Here is a 20593-nt window from a genome sequence, read left to right on the forward strand (position 1 = left end):
CTTGTTCCCCTCCAAACAGAGTGAAAGACAAAACATGCTCAGGCCAAGTGCTCTTCTGCACTTTCCAATTTCATTTAAGTTACCAATGCGAGAAAGACCTACAAAAAAGTTGAGCTGAAATCCAAGATTGTGCAGAAAGTAAATTTCTTCAGAATTCACCTCCAGTTCTCTTACTTCTATTCTCTGCCATACATATGCACAAGAATAAGGAAAAATGTTTCCTCAATTCAATAGTAACAAAGCTAGTGCTGAAACTGTGACTCTACAAAAGCCAGACTGAGCAGACAATCCTTGTAACTGGAACACTTGAGGAAACTGTTGAGACAGAAGACAGCAGCTTGTGGAGTTAGCTGCAATGAGCTAACTCAGCAGAACACTTCACAAGCTCCGTGAGCCTTTGGAATCCTGAAGCCATCACTTCCTCTTCTACAAAAGCACTCCCCACTCCTAAAACCAAAACACTCTCATAGTGACAGTTTGTTTACTAAAGCTTGTTGTTCTAACTCAAACATGGGGCCTTCACTACTGCTTCATATTTCAGATGGTCTTGTGCAGCAGCTCCCAGTTCTTCCTATATCATTCAGACAGATTTTAATCTTATCAGTGGCTCTGCATCTTGAAAACATCTCTGGTCTGCTCCAACACATCTTATCTTATGCACTCCATTCAAATGCTTGCCAATATCATATGTGCATTCCCTCCCTATTAGCCCTCTCTCTTTTCCATCCATTTAATTCTAGCTATGTTGACATCTGATATTCTACACAGCTCATAGTGCAGGTATTTTTCTATATGTCAGATATTATACATTCTTCTGTGGCAGCTGTTATAAAGATTACAACCAGCATGTCTTGATAAATCTCTCTATTTTGTTTAGATATGCCTAGAAAGCCTTTACACTGGAGTTAATGCTTAGTTTGAAGAACATACTGCATTTTTTGATCAGCATCAGGATTACAGATGCATGTCTCATTTCTGTACTTACTGTTCCAATACTTCTATCCTTTCTTGTGTTTACATTTACTGTTCTGCTCAAGTTCCTGAAATGCTAACCAGTTTTAGGTCACTCAGATATTATTATTTGTGCTCCTCAATACAAGTTTTCAGCCGTAAGTATCTTGGTGTTGATTTTCAATCTCACTGACTTTACAGAGGCCTGGAGGTCACTCGTTTTGGCCTGCACTTCTCATTGCAGATTGGACAGCAAACAAAATCATCAGAAAAGTTAAATTTCTGATAATCTCCTCTCTTGTTCCACTATACTTCTCTTCACACAATATATTACCAAGTAAAAATTATGCAATGTCTACAGTTATTTCAGATTACTTAGTATAAACACATGTAATGGCAGACTAACTGGGATAACTTTGCTGAAGCCTCGAGTGATGTTCATGCTTCTGAGGAACAGCAAAGTAATCCAGATAAATCTGTCCATCTTTTGGATTTCTTAGCTGTCTTTAAGACATTACATAACTTCTTATTTATTCTCCTACTACCTACCTTTTCTATGACTGCTTTATTGAGATAGATAGGCTTATTCTTTGATCTATGCAAATTATTTTCCATTTCTGAGTATGAAGTATTTTAGTTATATAGATGATTATTGTTATTTTCTGTAGTCAAAGATAACACAGAAATAATCTAAGATGTATCAAGAAAGCATAAATGCCACCTCTGAACCTTTAGCTCTCATTAGGGTTCTCCTTCCTTGGTAGATACCCTGTTAAATAAGCATTTTCCACATTTTGTGTCTTTTTTCCTTACATTTTCATAAGGAAACAATCTATCAATCACTTTCTTTTCAAGTCCTCAAACCCATTTTAAGGGCTTTTCTTGGGTAGTCTCATACCACCTCTTAACTACTCTTCATTTCTACTCTGAGTCCTCATTCAATGTTCAGATTATCTCTTCATTTTATATCAAGATTGCCCATTCCCTCACTGCTGAGCAAATACATTGATTTGTCATATTTTCATTAAGATTATGAACCTATGCATTTATGCTTTCCTTTTTTTCCTGTTACCTGTCCAGAGATGTTATATTGTCTTCTTAAAGTTTGAAAGTGTAGGACTGTGGCCATAAGCAGCAGCTTTAGCTACAGAATCTCAATTCCATGTCTGATACTCTTCACCCTCACTTAACATAAGAAATGCAAGGAGAAACTCCTACTGTCTTCCCACTGTATGAATCTGCAAAACCCTATCATCTCTTTGCACCACCTACCCTTGTTGGATTGTCATCTATAGTAAAGCTTTATTGTTCAGCAGCTTTTGATAAGGCTAAAAAAAATTAATTTATCTTACTGCCATGGACCTAGCTTCTAAAAGGTCAAATAAGCAAAATATTCAATGCATTTATCACTTAGATAAACCCAATCTTTAGCTATGAATAACTGATTCTATTCTTAGACATCATCTCTGAGTGTCTCAAGCACAGTAGAACTTGTCCTAAAATTTTGCCAAGTATCAATTTCTGCTTGCAGCTGAAAGAATGGACAGCCTTTCTCTTGCATGGATTTAGTGAGAATTTTTGCATACCTGCATGCTCAGGGGGGTTCTCTGAGGCAGGGAAGAGTGGAAGCCCTTCCTCCTCCATCTCAAATACACTTGCCACCCTCTTCCCATGATCCTGTGTGCTGAGTTGAGTGGGACCCATGGAGGCCACACAGGAAGGGCTCGCTATAATCTCATCGCTGCAGCATTGTTTCTGCCAAGCAAGGGGCCACAGGCATCTATCTTCAAAGTCCTCAGTTTCTCTCTCCTACTGAAAGTCAGGAAGTACCTGTGGAAAAAACAAATATGCAAAAGAGGCAAGAGTTCAACTATTGAGACTATTAACTTCCAAAATCCATTACACGCTGTATTACAAGCAAGCTTCGAGATTTCGTTTCCGTAATTAGCTTTGTTTTATTAATGTTTATTCTCTTGAAACACAGTATTTTAACAAAGTGTGGTAAAAGGTACAAGACTAGCATATCCAGGTGCAAAACTATTCTTTCATTGCCAACAGACTTATCAAAGCAAGACAAGTCTTCATTACTACTAACACTACCAGTGCACTTCATCCGTGATCTCTCCAAGTGTGTAAGAGGGAAATTCCTGGCATTATAACCAGTGGCCTTTGTTAAAACTTCCAGTAACAAACAGCTCAGTGCTGCCAGCTGCTCTGAATTTTGGTGCATGTATTGCAGAGCATAGAGAAAATCGAAAAGAGATTTTTCATACAATTATTTAGCAGACTACAAAAGATCGAATTTCCCTCTTACTGTGACAAAGCTTGATAATGCGTCAAAGATAAGGATGACAAATCCTCCCCTCACCTACAGTATGAAATTGAAAGCCAGGATCCTGCCTATGGGAAATGGCCATGATGCCATTCTCAGGAAATGGATTCACCACCAACCTTCTGAGGTTCTTTTATGGAACCCAGAAACCATACTGGAAAGCATCTTTATTATACAGCCCTGGCTCCACTACAGAACCTGAAACTGGAAAGCAAATCCAACCACTTTTTCCAAAAAGCCCCACCAGCACAGAAAAGGACCCTACTCGTTTGACTGTACAGATTCAGTGAAACTTATGCAAATTGCTAATGTAAACACCCCTAAGCTGATTGAACGTCAGTTGATCTTAACTCAGTGATTTACCAATGCAAGCTAAAGAGATTAACTGATTTAAAAAGCAACTACGTGAAAGGCCTGTACCAGGTTTGAGTGATTGAGTTCAGGACTGGAAGCCTGTCAGTCCCTGAAAGACAGGAGGTGACAGAAAGCTCTGAAGCAGCCCAGATTGAGCATCAGACAAGCCCAGACAAGAGCATGAGGCAAGCAGGGGCATGCCTCACACTCTGTAGTGCTGACAATGAAGAAGCAGAGAACCACTGTCCCAGGTCCCTTCTTTCCTCCTGCATATTTGGACCAGACCACACAACTCTGCTTTCATCTTTGTTTTTGACATTCTGAGAAGTGTTCCCACAAACAAACCCCCTCCCAGAACGCTGAAACAGGCATCAAGTATAAAACCAAGTCAAACTCTCAGGCCTGCTGAGCTCCTGTCATCTCCAATTACACTGTGGATGCAGGTGTTAAAACCCACAGGGCACATTAATTCACGTGACATTTGTAAACACAGCCTCAGACTGCATTAAAAATTCAGAGCTCCCTTCCCTTAGAGAGCTGGAAAAATAAACTACCTAGGATAAAAGCAGTGACAGCAAATATGAAACTTAAACAGAGACAGAAAGAAGTCCTACTATGGGAAAGTACAACCTAATCGATGTGATTTGCAACCAGTTTGAAGAAACTCATAGTCCTCAAAGGAACAATGTGGCTACCACAATCAACTTTTTTTTAAAAGAAGTCTCCCCAGGAAATCTTGCAGAATCTGAAAACCTTGTGGAAGCAGCATAGGGCATCAGATGGAGATGGGAACTTTACTGTAATAAATGCAAACCCAACTTGTACTCCTAGTCCTATGTAAGCTCCTCACCAATGCTGACATGGATGTCTCTGGACATGTTTGGGCATGAAACTAGAAAGCTAAGAGTAAGCCTCTGCATCTCCACATTCCTTTAAACCATGCAAAAGACTCACTCAGAGATTAATTATTGTGCAGAATGAATCACCAGCAGCACTACTGCAGCAATTTTTCAAAGGAAGGGTTTGATCACTCATCTGAGGGACTGAGTGACAGTGCTCAGGCCCAGGCCTTCAGTTCAGTGACCCACTCTTAGTGAATCCCAGCCACAACTGAAACTTATCCAAGAAAACAAAAGAGGAGGGTAATTACGGTCTGATGGGATTTCAAAACTATGTGATCTGCACAGCGACTGACACTGCAAGAGTGAAACTTGCTGTCAGCAAGACATCTGGAGCCCAGAGGGGAGTGTCTGAGAGATTGCAAGCTACCAAGAGGGAGGGGAATACAAATCCATGTGCACATCCAGGAGACGGCAACAGAGAAGCCACAATCTGTGCTGTAGAACTACCCAGTGTGTTCCTGCTTCATGCACCAGCCTCCAACCTTCCCAAAACAGAATGGGCCAGATAGAAAAGGTTACTTGTCTTCTCTGCTCCTAAAGACAGTGTTTTTTCTTTTGTAGGTGCAATAACAGTTGCAGGCTGTGAAAAACTGACCTAACCACAAACAGCAGCACTCTGGTGCTAGGTAAAGAAGCCTACTGAGCATTTTCCTCACATGCACACAAGTAAGAGGCTGTATCACAAGGCCTGAGGCTTAGTTTTCACAGAAATGCATGACGATTGTTTTTACACGATTAAAATCTCGCCGAGTTTTGTACTAATAATCACGCTATTAGAGATTCACACCTTCCAATCTGCACCATCACTTCAACCAAAAATGCAGAAAGGTGATGCAAGCTGTAACTGCAAGAGGGAACACTGTCTTCTTGACACAGTCTGCTGTGCTGCCTCCCGCTGTCTGTCTCAACTCCTTCAGTTTTAGAAACCAGGACTGGCCATGTGACAAAAGATGAAGCAATCACTTCTCTCAAATGCAGCATCTTGATGAGCAGACATACTCCAGTAAGGAAACATACAGAGATGAAATGCTGAGGCAAACAAATTTCTGCCATCCGTTGCCATCCATGTCTTAAATATGACACTAAAGACTTCCGAAATGTGTCACCATCAGCTTCCCCCTACTCAATTTCTTCCATCTCCCCTTCTTTTCTGAGAAAAGAGAACAACTCATATACTGATGGTCTCCAGGTCAGCACTCTTACAACAAAGTACTGTTTTTTTCAGAGACTAGAGATGGCAACCCTGGCTCTTGCCCCTCATGCTAAATGCCAGAAACATTCATCATTTCCTCCAGCAACAATCTCATCCCATTCCCTCAGCTGAGTCCTCTTCTAAACCAGCTGAAGCACTTACACATTCTTCTGGAAGACTTTCATCTGACCCATCATCAACACACTAAGCTACAGAATATACCAAGCTATTGTCCCACGTTCATTGAGGACAAGTAAAGGAGATACCATTGGGCAGCACAGAATATATAGAAACCAAATGATCCAAATGCAGTTACTGTGACACTTCTGCTACAGATTGCTGTACTCCCCCTGGTATTCTTAGTTTGGCACTTTCTGTAAGGGGTTTAAGGATCAGGAACCAGACCAGATCCAAGCACATCTCTGAAGTAACTGTACTGTGTAACACATGAATATTCAGAGGAACAGTACAATAAGCCCTTTGCCTCCAAATAATGGATGCTCAAGGGAAAGAGTAGCTTTTTAGAAAGTTTATTCAAGTCTCTGTGATCCTTCAAAACAGGATTTACTCATCACAGTCCTGGCCCTGTAAATTACAATATCCTATAGTTTCTGCCAAGGCAAACATATATAGCTATGTTTCATTTCTGTAATGAATCCCAAGCAGGCACTCTGCAGCGTGTCAGCATCAGCAGAAGAGACCTCATGTTTGTATATATATGCTACCATGACTGTGCTCACTGTGTCTCAACAGGATGGCACCTCTGCACAGACCTTAACAGGCTGTTGGTGAACAAATACATCTGACAGGAAGGGCTATCTTTCAGAGGTAACTAAAGCAGGGATATAATCTGGCATTTTGGCTTCTAAGCATGCGCTGACACGCAGTACAGATTGACATTGGCTGCTAGCATTTATCTCTGAAAGCTGGGCCCATGGCATTGCATAATAACCTCTGCTGAAACCTAAATGCACAACTCACACAATGATAATGCTACCTTGGGTATCAAATGCTGGCTGCAGATCTAAATTGACAAGGAAAAAAAAAAACATCAAAAACGACCGCTTAGACTGAGATTTCACAGGACTCTACAGCACCAGCAGAGAACTAAACCCCTTGAGAGGAACCACTGTTCCAATCCTTTCATACAGAATAACCATATTTTGTGACCTAATGCTTCTCCTATACTGTGTCTGGTATAGCAGCCAGAGGATTTCCACAGATCTTCCCTAGGACCTTGGTACTACCTTGTAGCTGCTTCAGAGAAACCAAGACTATTCCCAGCTCATGTTGGCTCATTCTTCTTCCTTCTCTCTACATCGTCACATTTCTCAAGAAATGCTGAAACAGATAGCAGGTCTATGAGTGAGGCAAAAGTATACATATGTACATGTTTCAATTAGGAAAACGTTGAAAAAGACACCCTGCAACTTTCAAGACAGAAAATGAATCTGTCACTTTGAAAATAAACTAATATTACATGTAAAAACTGTCAAAACTTGTGGAAAAATAATAACTTCAGATTGGCAATGGGAGAGACAAATTATGAAAATGCAAAATGCGAAAAGCAGTGCAATAGGATACTGTAAACAATGATTTTGAGCAATATGTTTACAAAGAATGGAAAAAACAGTCCTGCAACTCTCAGGGAACAGACTAGCTCAGTGCCCCTTCTGTAAATCCCTATCTCAGAGAACTGTAGGGACACAATTTGAAATCACATTATCTATTTTGATTTCCCAGAAACATAAAGGCAACCACAAACTGGAAAGGGTTTGCAAGCCACCATGAGTCCCAAGCTGATAAAGAAAAGCTACAGCCTCCTGGTTGCTTTCATTTGCTGTCCAGCTAGCTTCAGCTGACCATGAGCAGCTGTCCAATATTGTAGCACTGTTCTGTGAGCTTTTTAAGTTGTTGCCACCGTTGACAATTATGCAGAAGTGTCCTATAAGTCACTCCCAGCTCCACAGCTGCCTTCCAGTCTCCTGCCCTCATGTTAAGGTGTTAATTGCCACCTCTCCCTCCCCAGCTCGGTTCCAGAGCCTGCCTTCCTCCCCCTGTCCCCCACCTTACTTTGGGTTTTACTCCTGCTGCTGACCAACTCCTTTATTACCCATAACTGCTGATTCCTGGCATGGCCTTTGTCCAGGTATTTGTCTTTCCCTTTGAAGTGGGCTCACTGCAGCATCCAACTCTCACTGGGTTTCGTTTGGTCTCAAACCAGGTCAGGCATGGAAATCACCACAAAGTTCAGAGAACAACAACAGAAGTGACTAACAACTCAAAAGATTAAAATAAATATATGTCACTTGGTTGAAAGAGTACTGGGAAGAGAAAAAAGGTGTAACAATTGTTTCCTGGAAGGTGTTACACTGAAAGACAGTATGTCTAAAAGAACACTGAGAAGGGAGAAGTCTGGCTGTTGGTGATAAACACCCTAAACCTGAGTTCTGGGGACTGGAAGTCTCCATAACTTTCCTTCTAGAATTAGACCTTTTAATTACAACCAAAGTGCAAAGAGTTCTACGGACATTTATGAATCTGATCTTCATATGACTTAGCTATTCTGTGGGTAAAGAGTGTCTATCATAAACAATCAATGGCAGCAACAGGAGTTCCAAGCCAGTTTACCCTACATCAGCCAAGAAGGAATATAGGACTGAAACAAGTGATCAAATGGGTTAAAAGTGAATTAGAATCTCAAGGCACAACTGTATGACCAAACACAATGCAATAAAACAGGGTAGAGTAAGCCCAGAGTACTTCTGCTTTGCTCCACATAAAAAGTCCAAACAACCAAATCCATGTCCTAGTCCATGATTTGCAGAGAACAAGGTTTCTTTCCTGCAGAACCTGTAGACTCTCTCATTTTGGAAATACGGCTTCCCAAATTTTACATCAGATGACAACAGAATGCACTGACTCCAGTCCCACCCAGGAAACTACAGGCTCTGCAAAGTTCAGCCCCAATAGAACTGTTTTGCAAGTCAGCTCTCCTGCACACACACCTCATCCAGCAGCAGCAGGTGCTCCCTGCTCTCTCACCTGCCTCTCATTACACCTTGTCTGGCAAGGGCTGAGGTTTTGGGTTTGCCCTTTCCTTCAACTCTTGGTTTCTGCCTGATCAAAGAGAGCCATGTCGACACAAGGAGCAAGAGAAAAAGAGAGCATAGCCTGACTACTTTCAGCGTGGGTAAGATCCTGAAATGGGCTGTGCCTTTATTTTTCCTCCCTCTCTCCCGACTGCCGGATGTCCTTGGTTCTGCAACTGAGCCGAGAGAAAGGAGACGGGGGTATTGGAGTTCATTCACACTGCACACAGGGCTGCTCTCGCCTCTCTTCCTGTTTGCAAGGAAGTATTGGTCCTCTCTGACAACGGGAGACAGAAAGAAGCAGACAAGTGGATAGGGAAAGAGGGAGAAGAGGAGGGAAGAGAGAGGAGAGAGGGCAGGGAAACAGGGAGAGGGAGAGAGGGAGGGAGGGAGGGAGGGAGGGATCATGGTAAGAAGATCAGACTTCTCCCCGGTTAATGAACAGGAGATGAATAACAAGTGATATCAGGAGTGATGTAGCCACCTTGATGCCATGAAATTCCTTTAAAAGGCCATTGACACAAGTTCCTTTGAACTCTGGAAAACAACACGACTCTGATCTGATTAAAAAAAAAATCCTCTAGCCCCTTCCAGGCTTTCTACTGTCACCTCAGCTTTCAAGCTTCTGACTAACCTAGAGTATTGCCACCTCAGGAACTGCCAAAACCAGAGCATGCACAGGCTTACAGTGAGGAAGATGTGACAGCAGCAGCATCCCTCCATGCCATGCTGTAAAATGACAAGTCATCCCTCCTCGGTTCTGTCTGGCGAGGTGAGCTGTGAAGCCAGTGTCCTAACATGGGGAGGAGACAGAGCAGTGACTTTAGAGAGACATTCTGCAGCACTCACAGGGATGAACATGAGCAGAACTCGCTGTTTGTAGCTGAACTGCAATAATCCCCCGTGTCTGGCCACGACTCCAGCTCACTGACAGCTCAACACCACTATCAGCACCGACCTTCAGATGGCAGGAAGCATGGCTGAGTCTTTGATAGGGGCTTCCTACAGGAAAAATCCCATCTGTGCTCCTCCCAGGAGGATGAAACACTCAGAGCAGCTGCTAGCAGAAAAGCAAAGGACAGCTCTGTGCCACTTCTTGGGAAGCGGAAGGGAGGGAATCCAGCCTGAGTCCTTGTCCACAGAACGTGTCAGCATCAACTATAATAGCAATTTTTCCCTAAGGAAACTCACTTTAAATTGGAAACAACATTCTTTTGCCAGTAGCACTCAATTTCTCCAAGCAAATTTAGCCATCCTAGCAGAAAGTCTTTTTTTCCCCTTGCACATCTAAATGTATCTATGTAAAGGTGGCTTTGGTTTACATGTCTGTTTTTCTTTCTAGGGCCCCTGTATTGGCTAATAATGTCATTTCTTCACATTTCTAACCCCAGCACCAGATATACATACCACCAACCAAAAAAAAAAAAAAAATAAAACCACATGTTAAAAGTGTTCAAGCAACCAACAAAATTTCCTCTATGAAATAATCTACTAACAAAATTCCCCTTCTGTTTGGAAAGTTAAAGTTGAGGTGTCTGCAGCTCATTAATGCTGCTGCTGACCAGCTCTTACACACCCTTCATGCAGCGACAGCTCATCACATCCTACTTGGAGGCCAAAAATGCAATCTGACCCCACCACCTCGGTTTCTTTACAAATGCTACTGCATGGCATCATGGAAAACAGGACCACAGACTCAGTTTCTTTCTGCATGCCTTCTCTATATTTACTTAGCCATCAATATCTTGTTCTGCACAATTATGTATAGCTATGCAAAACATAACAGTCAGGCATTTCTTTGAAGCAACAGTTTCATAATCCAGAGCTTCTTTTTGTCTTACCAGAGAACTGAGTTTAAGAGACAAGAAGTAATAGTGTCACCAAGATCAGAAGCAGTGACAATAACCAACTGGGTCCAAAAAGCTAGGTTTTTTTAAATGGGACTTGCATAGAAGTTGGAAGGCAATGGGGAGAATTAGAGAAGCATCTCTCTTCAATAATTTGGACTTTCCTGGGGCACCACATTACAGAACAAAAACTCCACCATGGAGCCTACATTAGTCCTTTACGACCCTTAGTCCCACAGATGTCATAGCCCTGCTTCAAGGAAACATGAGTCTGACTCACAGCAGATTGGAGAAGTCACCCCAATGCTACTTCCAATCTGAAGCAAGAGATCAGAACTTTCAAAAGAGAGAAGCAAGAATGAATACCCAAAATAACATCCTGGTAGTGGAGATTCCAGAGAAAAGGGCTAAACCTAGTCCATAAGGAATAAGAGGACCAATAAGATTATGTCTAGAAAAGAGTATTGCAGGCCTTTTTTCTGCAGATAGAAAATGGTAGTGATAACTAATCCCACAACATACTGGTTGGGTTTTTTTTACTTGATTGTTCCCTTAAAAAATTATTTCATCTCAACTATGCAGTAAGAGAACAGTATTTCATGATCCATGCCTATTCTAGCCAAGCACCTTTATCAGCCAGAATCACAAAAGGGAAATCTCAGCTCCCCAGGCTGTCTCAGTGCATCTCTTCAACACAGAGCCTCAAACTGCTGTTGCCTCCTCTGAGCAGGAACATGGCACAGTCCACTCACAGCTCTGAGCTGCTAAAAAGATAAAAGCAAAAAAGCAGCAGCAGCTGCACCATTTTATCAGGAAGACAAGATAATAAAAGACATGTAAAGCCATAGGATATATCATGGCAAAGCCAAAAAGTGAACTCCTATCCCTTGTCCAGACCACCTTCATTTTCACACTGGTCTTCCCCATCCTCTACCTATGAAATTAGAGGACATGAAGAAGAGAGGCAAAAGAGGAAAGAACAGAAGGGGAGGGCTGCTTACAGTAAAATTGTTTGTTCATTTTTCCAACTTCCTCCTTTCCTCCCACCCCAGGAGTAGTTCCACCAGCATGCTGCACATCACCATAACTGATACAAGATTGTTTCTGGGAAACAGCCTCTTAATAATGCCTCTATATAACACTTTGTATCCAAGCACCATTCCACCCAAAAGCATTAATCAAAAAAAATACTACCGCTCACAGGCAAACCAGAAGTACAGTACTGGATTGCAAAACAGGCAGGAAACTCATTAAGATTCCCTTCAGGGCAGTAGGGGAAAAGCACAATTCCCATTCATGGAAGGATCATCCCTAGATGTAGCACAGAGGTCAGGAAGAAATTATGGTACTACAGAAATACCTATATAAAGAACATATCAGAGGGATACTGTAATAGATTTTTAAACTGTTTCAGAGTAAGCTTGACTGGTAGTCTATTCCCCACTCAAGCATCATCAGGTATCTATTTTGTCAGGTTTTGCTAATACTGCTCTTAGAAGAGCAGGAGGAGAGGCAGGATTGTACATGTACATATCCAAACATAGATCAGCCAGAAGACCGCAGCAGAGCAATAAAGGAGATCAGAAAAGCTGCCAAGAAATACAGCAAAGACTGACAGAGTGGTGCAGGTCAGAATAAAGGACTATTAAGAGCGTTGCTGCAAAGTAAACTTGCCCTGCTTTTGACTACTTTTCTAGTTCTGGCCTGTATGGGCTATTTCTGCTTTGGGGGTCATTGCAACTGAACTCTTACAAGGTACAGTATCAACAAAATAAGGAGGACTTCTCTGAGTTCTATAAATCACCAAGCAGAAGCTAGGATGGAAGGGTTAAAGGTCTGAAAATGAGAGAAAGAGATCTGTGTGACAGGAAGGGAGCATGTGAGAGGGCGTGTGACAGGCTGTGTAGCAGAATGCGTGTGTCGATCTCATTCCCTTCGAGGCTCTTGGCCAAATGTGGAGCTGAACTTTCTGCAGACTTTGTCCTGCCAAGTCATGTTCCCTTCTCACACTGCCTGACATCACCACAAACACTCAGCTCAAAAACAGTCCAGAGCCGGGCAGAATCCACCACTCAAACCCCAGCCAGTGAAATGGCTGCACTCTCGGCACACCCACCAGATGGGAAAACAGAGCCACCGGCTCTCCTCACACTTTGTCTCCAAGCACCCAGGAGGCCTCACCCTCATCCATGCACAAAGTGCACTACCAAGGTACAGAAACCAGAGGTGCTAGCAGAGCAGTGTTTTCCTTTTGCCCCAATAACAGCTCAGAACAGACTGAAAGCCTGCACAAAGGCTCTAACAGAAAATGAAAGAGAATGTAACCATGAGACCATCTGAGTTTGTCACAAAGGATCCTGCTGCAAGGAGTGCAGTCTGTTCCCAACTCTGGCATAACCCAGCCACAAGAAGGGAGCCATCACACGTGAGCCATGGACAAACGAGAAGCCAGCTAGCCTACAAAGACCGATGCTCCAGCAGGGTCTGCACAAAGCCAGCAAGCAAACATTATCCTATCAGAGCACCCCTATAACCTTGACTTCTCAGAAATAAGTGCAAATCCGAGAGCAAGGCTGCAAAATGCAGCACATGTACGAGTGTGTGGGAGTAGGCCATGGGACTAAGCCAACAAGTGGCTCCATTTCTTATTTTGATCCTTGTGTCAAGGAAGAAGGGTGTGGATGGCCCACTGATTCTGGGACATTGCTAAAGGCACCACCCAGAGCAAGTATCAGGGAGTAGCAGTGGAAGATGATACTGAAACAAAGGAGAACAAAGTCTGCAGTCTCTTGTTTTTTTCTTCAGCCTTCACCCTCAGTCTGCTGCTTAAAAGTAGACCTTTAGAAAATGCCCTCTAAGTACAACTGATAGGGAGAAAATATATGTTTTCTTCAGGCAAAGGTTTCTCCTTTCCCCACTCCTGTTTGATTTCTACAAGAATAAACAGCAGTTTGAGTGCTTTCTGCACACCAAGGAAAAATTTTTCTTCAGTCCCATACCAGCAAGTTACATCCCCACTTTTCACATAGAAACCAATAAGAGGCTACACTGCATGACTGTACAGTTGTACAGTTATTTCATATCTTACATTTTAAATTTTTATTTTTCACTTTAAAACACTCCTCACAACATAAGTTCCCTCCTCCTTTGCTAAGGAAGGGGCTCTGACACCTTCCTTAAAGGTGCATTAGTGCAACATTGCCTGTCCTCAAGCTATAGGGACCTTAAATCATATCCTTGCCCATCATATCCTTACCTGGCTTCCTGTCCAGACATACAGATGCCTGAGAATGTCCATCTCACCAGCTGTAAACACAAAAGCCATCTTCTGAATTTCTTCCTAGCCCTTTCACAGAAATCAGCATATTATTCCTTTCCTGCACACAATGGCCAAAGGCAGGAAGCAGTCAGCCAGAAGACTGGAATCACAAAACTGCTGTTTGAGGGCCAGGTGACAGCTTCTCCTTCTACTCTTGGAGCTTGCAGCTGGCTGAGCTAAGCTCATTGGCACTTCTCATGCAAGCCAATGCACGCTGCACAGGGCTGCCCACAGGACTCTGAATGTGCATGTGTGCCTGCATGTCAAGGCATGCACCACCACAGCAAGTGCCAAAGGCTGCTCCAGTGCAAGCTCATGTGCCCACACAAAGCTGCATGTGAGCTTCTACCAGCAGACGTGCAACAAGCCACTACGTGTGCATCTCTAACTGTGAAATCCTCCTGCAAAAATCTCTAGCAAGGCATGTGGAGTCTTTTGGGGGCTGGCACATTTCTGCATGTATGTCCATGGCAAGAAGACATACTACAGGGCTGGTACAGAAGCTTACCTGCTCGCCCTCAATTCATAAAGGCTCTGGATAAGACTAGTTAAATTCCAAACATTTTCCTTTAAATGGGTTTAACACACAGTTTTCATTATTACACTTAGTAATTTATTTTCTAAATTAATGGCAATTTATTATGAAGTCTAAAACAACCATTTAAACAAACACAAGCAGGCCTTATTTAAGCAGGACATGCCTACTGGAGAATGTTTAAAAAGCCTAATTCCTAAACTCAAGAAAGTTACTAAGTCCGCAGAGTCAGTACAAAACAACTCTTTCTTAAAAAGGGAGAAAGATTCGTTTCTTCAATTCACTTATTAAATTAGTTCAGTTCACTCAGAGCTTGTGGAGGCAGCATAAAATGGGTGGGAGGTACCTCTCTTACAATCTCCAAATAAAAACAAGACAAGGAATGACGAGTTACGCTCATTTTAAGATCTGGAAAGAGACAATTCCCAAAACCAACCATTTCATTCTGCTAAATACAGATAACACTACCCTGATAGAATCAGTTATTTAATAGCACACTCCAGCAAGCATATTTTTTCTTATGTATCCAGTGCATGATTTGTGTGATTATAGTATAATTATAAAAAAGTGCATATTTGATTTGACCTTTTTATTCAAATGCAGTTTTGTACAAGTCATGAGGAAAGAAATTCACCCAGTAATTACAACTGACCATTTTGTAATGTAAACATTTACTCTGATATAACAGCATAAATAGATGTATGCAGATACACTGTATCATCCTGTTTGGCAAGAAGCAGTAATAGATGAGCCTAACTGATTACACTAAAGCTGCCTTTTAAGAAATTATCAAATGCAAAACAAACTCTAAATTAATTATTTAAATCACTAACTTTAACCATGATTTCTATCAGCAACTGGGAAGCCTTGATTTAAACCAATCGACCTTGTTTGCCTCATAGCTGCAGTAGGGCCAGTGGGCCAACATTGCCCCGCTCCCTGGAGGGAGAGAGGATACAACTTCCATGACCTATTGGTTTCAAGAAATAAATTTTATGAGCATATTTGCAACTATGTTTTAAATACTAAAACAAACTAGAGAGCCTTATATGCCAGGAGACACCTACTCTCTTGTCAGTCATGTGCTTTAGCAATCAGTCTGATACTCACCTAACATCTTATTTACATCTCAGAGAGGTTTCTATGAGTACACAATACAACCTGACTCTGCAACATGGCTTTTAAATTGCTTCAATTCTCACATCCCACGGGATAGTTCTCCTACTTAATCCTTAAAGGCACTAGTTTGGGTCTGTTCAAAACAAGAATTAGATTTCTCATTCTCTAACATTTTCTCTTCATTTCTTCACCAACTTCCCACTAAATAAATTTTTCCCCCCTCCTTAAACCTACTGGGAAGGTCTGCAATGCTCACTTCTCTGTGCACTACCTTAGTTAACCTTTGTCCTCTCCAAATAAGATTGTTAAGAGCTTGACAGTGTATACTTCAAAGGGATTTATAATATTACACCAAAATTATGCAAATCATCTTAACATTTTCTTTTTGACACTCCATAAAGCAAGTAATTTTGCTTTACAGGAAATCTGCTTTGAGATCTCCAGATATAAAAGTACAAGTTACACTAGCTTTAGGGGTGTCTCCCTTTCAGTGGGAACACAAGAAAGGAATTTGTCTATGTTCCAAATATGGAAAAAAAAGTATTTGGTCACGAGCAGGAAGTCACAGAACAAAATTGACACAGGAATGCTAAAGGAAGCCATTGTACCCTTTCTAACTGATGTATTTTTAAGGTCTGACTGAACATGGACAGTCTCTTTTAATTTAACAGTATTATACACCTCTCTCGAACCTAAAGTAACTACAATGAAAATGCTAAGTCAAACACAGTACTTGTATACTAGCAGAAGTATGATCTAATGACCAAGCTCAACCTGTTTATAGCCTTAATGCAGACCTGTCCCTATCAGAGGGAAGCACTCCCCTGACTTCCCGCCTAAGATGAGGTTCCTTCACACTGAGACAGCTTCCACAGACAAGAGAATGTGACTCTGCCTTCTCCAGTTATTATGCTGTAAGGAAAACAAGTCAACACATCCTACAGAAGATCAGCAGAACCTTCTCCCCCAATGAAACAAGGTATCTTTGTACAGAATCATAAAACGGTGTCGAATGGACCTAAAAATTCAAGTAGGTTCAAGCCCCACCACCGTGGGCAGGAACACCTATGACAGTTCTGGAAGATTGACTTTCCTCCAAGGCTGTCAGGTGTGTGAATCTCATTACTTGGTGGGGGAGGGAGAGTGACAAACAATCTGATAAGCTTTCCTATTCCACATGCAAAGACCCACACATCTGCAACAATGAGACTTTCACAGCAGCTGCTTCCAGAGCAGAAAGCAGGATCATCCTTCAATGCGCCCAAGACAAAGCACATTATATTCTATAAGCTTCCTTAGGCAGATGGGAATCACAACTTCTGAAAAACAGCAACAGTTAAAGATGTTTAAATTCAAAACTTGAAATTTTGAAAACTGTCAGTCTTGACAGCCATACAATCACAGGCCAGATCTAATCATAGGAGACATACTTTTAAGACGTGAGACCACCACCACTCGATCGCACATTCAACAACAGCAAAACGTTAATCCTGTTTACTTCAGAACAAGCATGCCGAGTTGCAAGGACGAATCACAGAGAAAGGAAAAGAAAGTCATAGGAATCAAACGCACTTTAACAGACTGGAAACACAACTCTTCCTGCAGGTATAAGACAGGGACAAGGCACCAAACTCCTGCTCTGTATTTGTACGGCTGCACGGCTGCCCTGCACAGCCTCCCCCTGCCTCCCTGCACAGCCAGCTGGCAAGGGAAACATGCTGACAAGGCACAGGGAGCTGCAGCAGCAGTAACTGGAAAAAGCAAGCGACGGCAACCCCAGGCACACTGCCAGGACACACTAATTCTGTGATAAAGTTTCCTGTCCCTATTTTTTTAGATTAGGCAATTTATATACATATATATAGTCCCTGCTGTGGTACTTCTTCCCGCATCTCTTCACAATAGGAGTAGCTGCAAGTTTCCTCCAGCAACTACAGAACTCCCATGCAGCCCCACAATGTCCCATTTTCTGTCCTCCTTCAGGTTAGTTTCCTCCACGTTTTGTTTTGGGGGTCTGGGAGAAAGTTGTTAAATATTTTCACCTTGTTTTTTCTCCTGCAAAAGCATTTTCCTGAATGAAAAAGGATGCACGGGCATAGGCATGCACGAGAAAGAAGTACCACTGTGGAAGAGGTCACACCAGGAAGCCACACAGCCAGCCTGCCTGTGTCAGGAGACTGGCAGCAGAGGCATCTTCTGCTGAACATGCCAGAGGTGCGGCAGCAAAGAAGTGTAGCAAGGCCAACCTCCATGCGGCCCTGGTACACTGTGTACCACGTCCAACGCCCTCTTTCCACAGCCCAAATGATAGAATATAAGGAATGTTTTTTTACCTCAGCAAGGGGGTTATATCTTGATTCGGACTCAGTTAAAAATCAAGCCCACCACTCAGTAGAGGAAATAAAAATCAGGTTTCCTGTTTTCTTTTGTCTGTCCTCAGGTATAACCTTCTCTCTGACACCCAGGAACAGCAGATCAACCCCAGGTACCTTGAAACAAGAAGCAGATCTGAGAGGACTCTTCCCTACAGACAAACATAACCTGCAGTCATAGCCAGAACTGTCTGACACACAGTGATCCAAACTGTTAGTCAGAAACGTGACTCAGTGTTAGAGACTCCCTCAAAAAAGCCTTGCAGGGAAGGGCCCAGCTGTCCCTTTAGGAAAAAGAAAAGAAAGGAAGGAAGTTTCAGGGGACAGAGCATTTCTCTTTCACGAGTGATCCAACGTTTGCTTCCAGGCCATAACGAAATCCTGTCTTGCCAGATCTGTGGACCTTAGCACCATAAGCGTCAGTGAAATGGCACAACAAAGAGTAACCAGAAGGGTAAGCGAAGTTACCTTTTAACAGCACCATGCAAACCGACAGCCGTACAGACAAGTTTCTGTCCTAGAAAACTCACGACCTGGGTTGACAGGATGCAACAGGTGAATGACACAGAGAACTTCAAGTTGAGCAGAGAGGAAAGCTAACAAGTCACCACAAAGCAAGTAAACATCTCCGGACAGCACCTCCGGAGAGAGCAGACAAAAACCCAGACTCTTCAGATGCACGCCAACAGCCACGAGAAACTGACACCGCTCCCCAGACGCCTCCGACCCCCTTAGCAAAGGGATTCTCTCCGACAGCGCAACCGCGCAGCCCCCGCGGCAGACACCGCGCATCACGGCCGGCGCTGGGCTCCGGACCCAGGCCGAGAGAGCGACCCCTTCCCTCCCACTCGGGGGACGCCACCAGCCCGGCCCGCACCCCGCCAGGCCCCGGGCGCCTCAGCGGGACGGGCCACCGCCGTTCTCTTCCTTCCAGCACCTTCCAGAGCTGCCCGGCCCGGCAGCACGACGCGGGCGGGCGGCGCTGCGCCGCCGGCTCCGGGTCGCAGGGAACGCTGCGGAGCTCGGGCCGGCGCAGGCCGCGGGGCGGGACAGCGCGTCCCCGTCCCCCGCCGTGAGTCACGGCCCCGCGGGCGGCGAGAAGGAGGCGCCACCGCCCCCGGAGCCAGCGCTAAAAGTTACCGATGCTGGCCGCGGCTCCCGGCGATGCGCGGCCGCCGCCCCCCGTGGCGCAGGTACCCAAGCGGCGGCGGCAGGGGCGGCCCGGCCCGGCCCGGCGCTGCTCCCGGCGCTCTTGCCGGCGTTGTTCCCGGCGCCGCGGCCGAGCTGCCGTGATGTCACGCGGGCCCGGGTCACGTGCAGGCGCCGCCCGCCCCGCTCCGCCCCCGCGGGTCCTGCGGGACGCGAAGGCTCCGGGCCCCGGTGCGCTCCCAGCGCCCGGGAGTCACCCGCGCCGGCAGCCACGCCGAGCCTCGGCCCGCCGCCCTCAGCTCAGCAAAACCAGCAACAGCAACAGAACAATCCCAAAGCAGGTGCCGCAGGAACAGTTCGCGTCCCCCTCCGCAGAGAACCTTGTCCTTCCAGCACTCGCCAAGAACCTGCTCAGTGGTGCGGTATCGGTAAACAAAGGGGGGAAAAAAAAGAACGCGGCTTCGTGCTGTCCTAGAGATAGAAAACAGAATTTAGTTTAAATTCACTGAGCATTCGAGCATGAGCAAATTAAACACGTTATTCCGTCCAGCTGAGCCTCGTGTATTGCACCAACCCTGCCCTGAAATAACCCCTCTGCTTCACAAACAATTTGGCACTCTTATTAAGACCTTACACACAACTTCCTAACGCTGCAAACTACGGAAAGTTTTAAGCAAATAAACAGGTACAAAAGAGCTGGGTTATGAGCCGCTGTGCTTCGTGACTCCAAGACCTCAAACAAGAGTCATATTTCCTTCTTTTCTTAATAAAATGAGAAAGCTGAGAACCTCGTTCACCTCCCTCTATGCGCTTCTTTGTGGAGATAAACACTAAGTAGCATTAAATTAATTTAACTGCCTATAACTTCTCCCTCTACACCACACCCACGAGATCCTCGACCAACGATCCAGCGGATGCACAGGCGGCATCAGAAGCTAGGTTTCGTCTCACACTCGTCTAATTCGACCAAGTTTCGTAAAGAACAACCAAAACTGGTCAAAACCCGCCTCTTTGCCAAGAGCCAGGCGCAGCAGCAGCTTGCCATTCCACACGGGCATGCTCAGGCTGACCCTGAGGGATGCGAGGATTAGCGACCCACGGCACCGAGGCTGCCGGGCGGTGCGTGCCTTCCCTCCTTCTGCCCGCGAGTTCGCCCAGGAGCACACGGACAACGTCCGAACCCTGTGAAACCTCGTGTCCTAGAGCGAAGCTGCTGCGGCGGGGGTGGCACGGCTGCGCCCTCACTCTCTCCCATTCCTACCGAGCGCCTCCGCGGCTGCAGCCCGGGGCGAAGCCTTCGCAGGGCTGACAGCGCAGGTCAGCTCCGCCAGCCCGGCGGGCCCGACGCGGCGGCTCAGGGGGATGAGCGGGGCTGTCCCGCCGCCGGGATCCTCCTCCTCGGGGGCGGGCGCAGCGCCGGGAGCGCGGC

At 44.5% G+C, this 20593-nt stretch overlaps 1 protein-coding gene across 9 annotated transcripts in view; it reads right to left on the reverse strand.

The window, feature by feature from the left end:
* Positions 1–20593, reverse strand: part of NR1H3 (nuclear receptor subfamily 1 group H member 3) — a 31529-nt gene that overhangs the window by 10207 nt on the left and 729 nt on the right. Inside the window, exons 1-2 of one of the 9 annotated variants that reach the window (XM_014881925.2) lie at positions 20426–20545; positions 2538–2781 (exon numbers count right to left, since the gene is read on the reverse strand). In XM_014881925.2, the coding sequence (XP_014737411.1) occupies positions 2538–2655 (118 nt within the window). In that variant the 5' untranslated portion in view covers positions 2656–2781; positions 20426–20545. Of the gene's footprint in view, positions 1–2537; positions 2793–8739; positions 8905–13926; positions 13972–18483; positions 18546–18952; positions 19055–19155; positions 19307–19544; positions 19724–20425; positions 20546–20593 lie in introns of those variants that run through there. The other 8 variants (XM_014881928.2, XM_014881930.2, XM_088166943.1 and 5 more) reach the window with 8 other exon arrangements.

This window comes from Sturnus vulgaris, chromosome 6, assembly GCF_052056855.1.
Source record: "Sturnus vulgaris isolate bStuVul1 chromosome 6, bStuVul1.hap1, whole genome shotgun sequence".
Lineage (NCBI taxonomy): Eukaryota > Metazoa > Chordata > Aves > Passeriformes > Sturnidae > Sturnus > Sturnus vulgaris.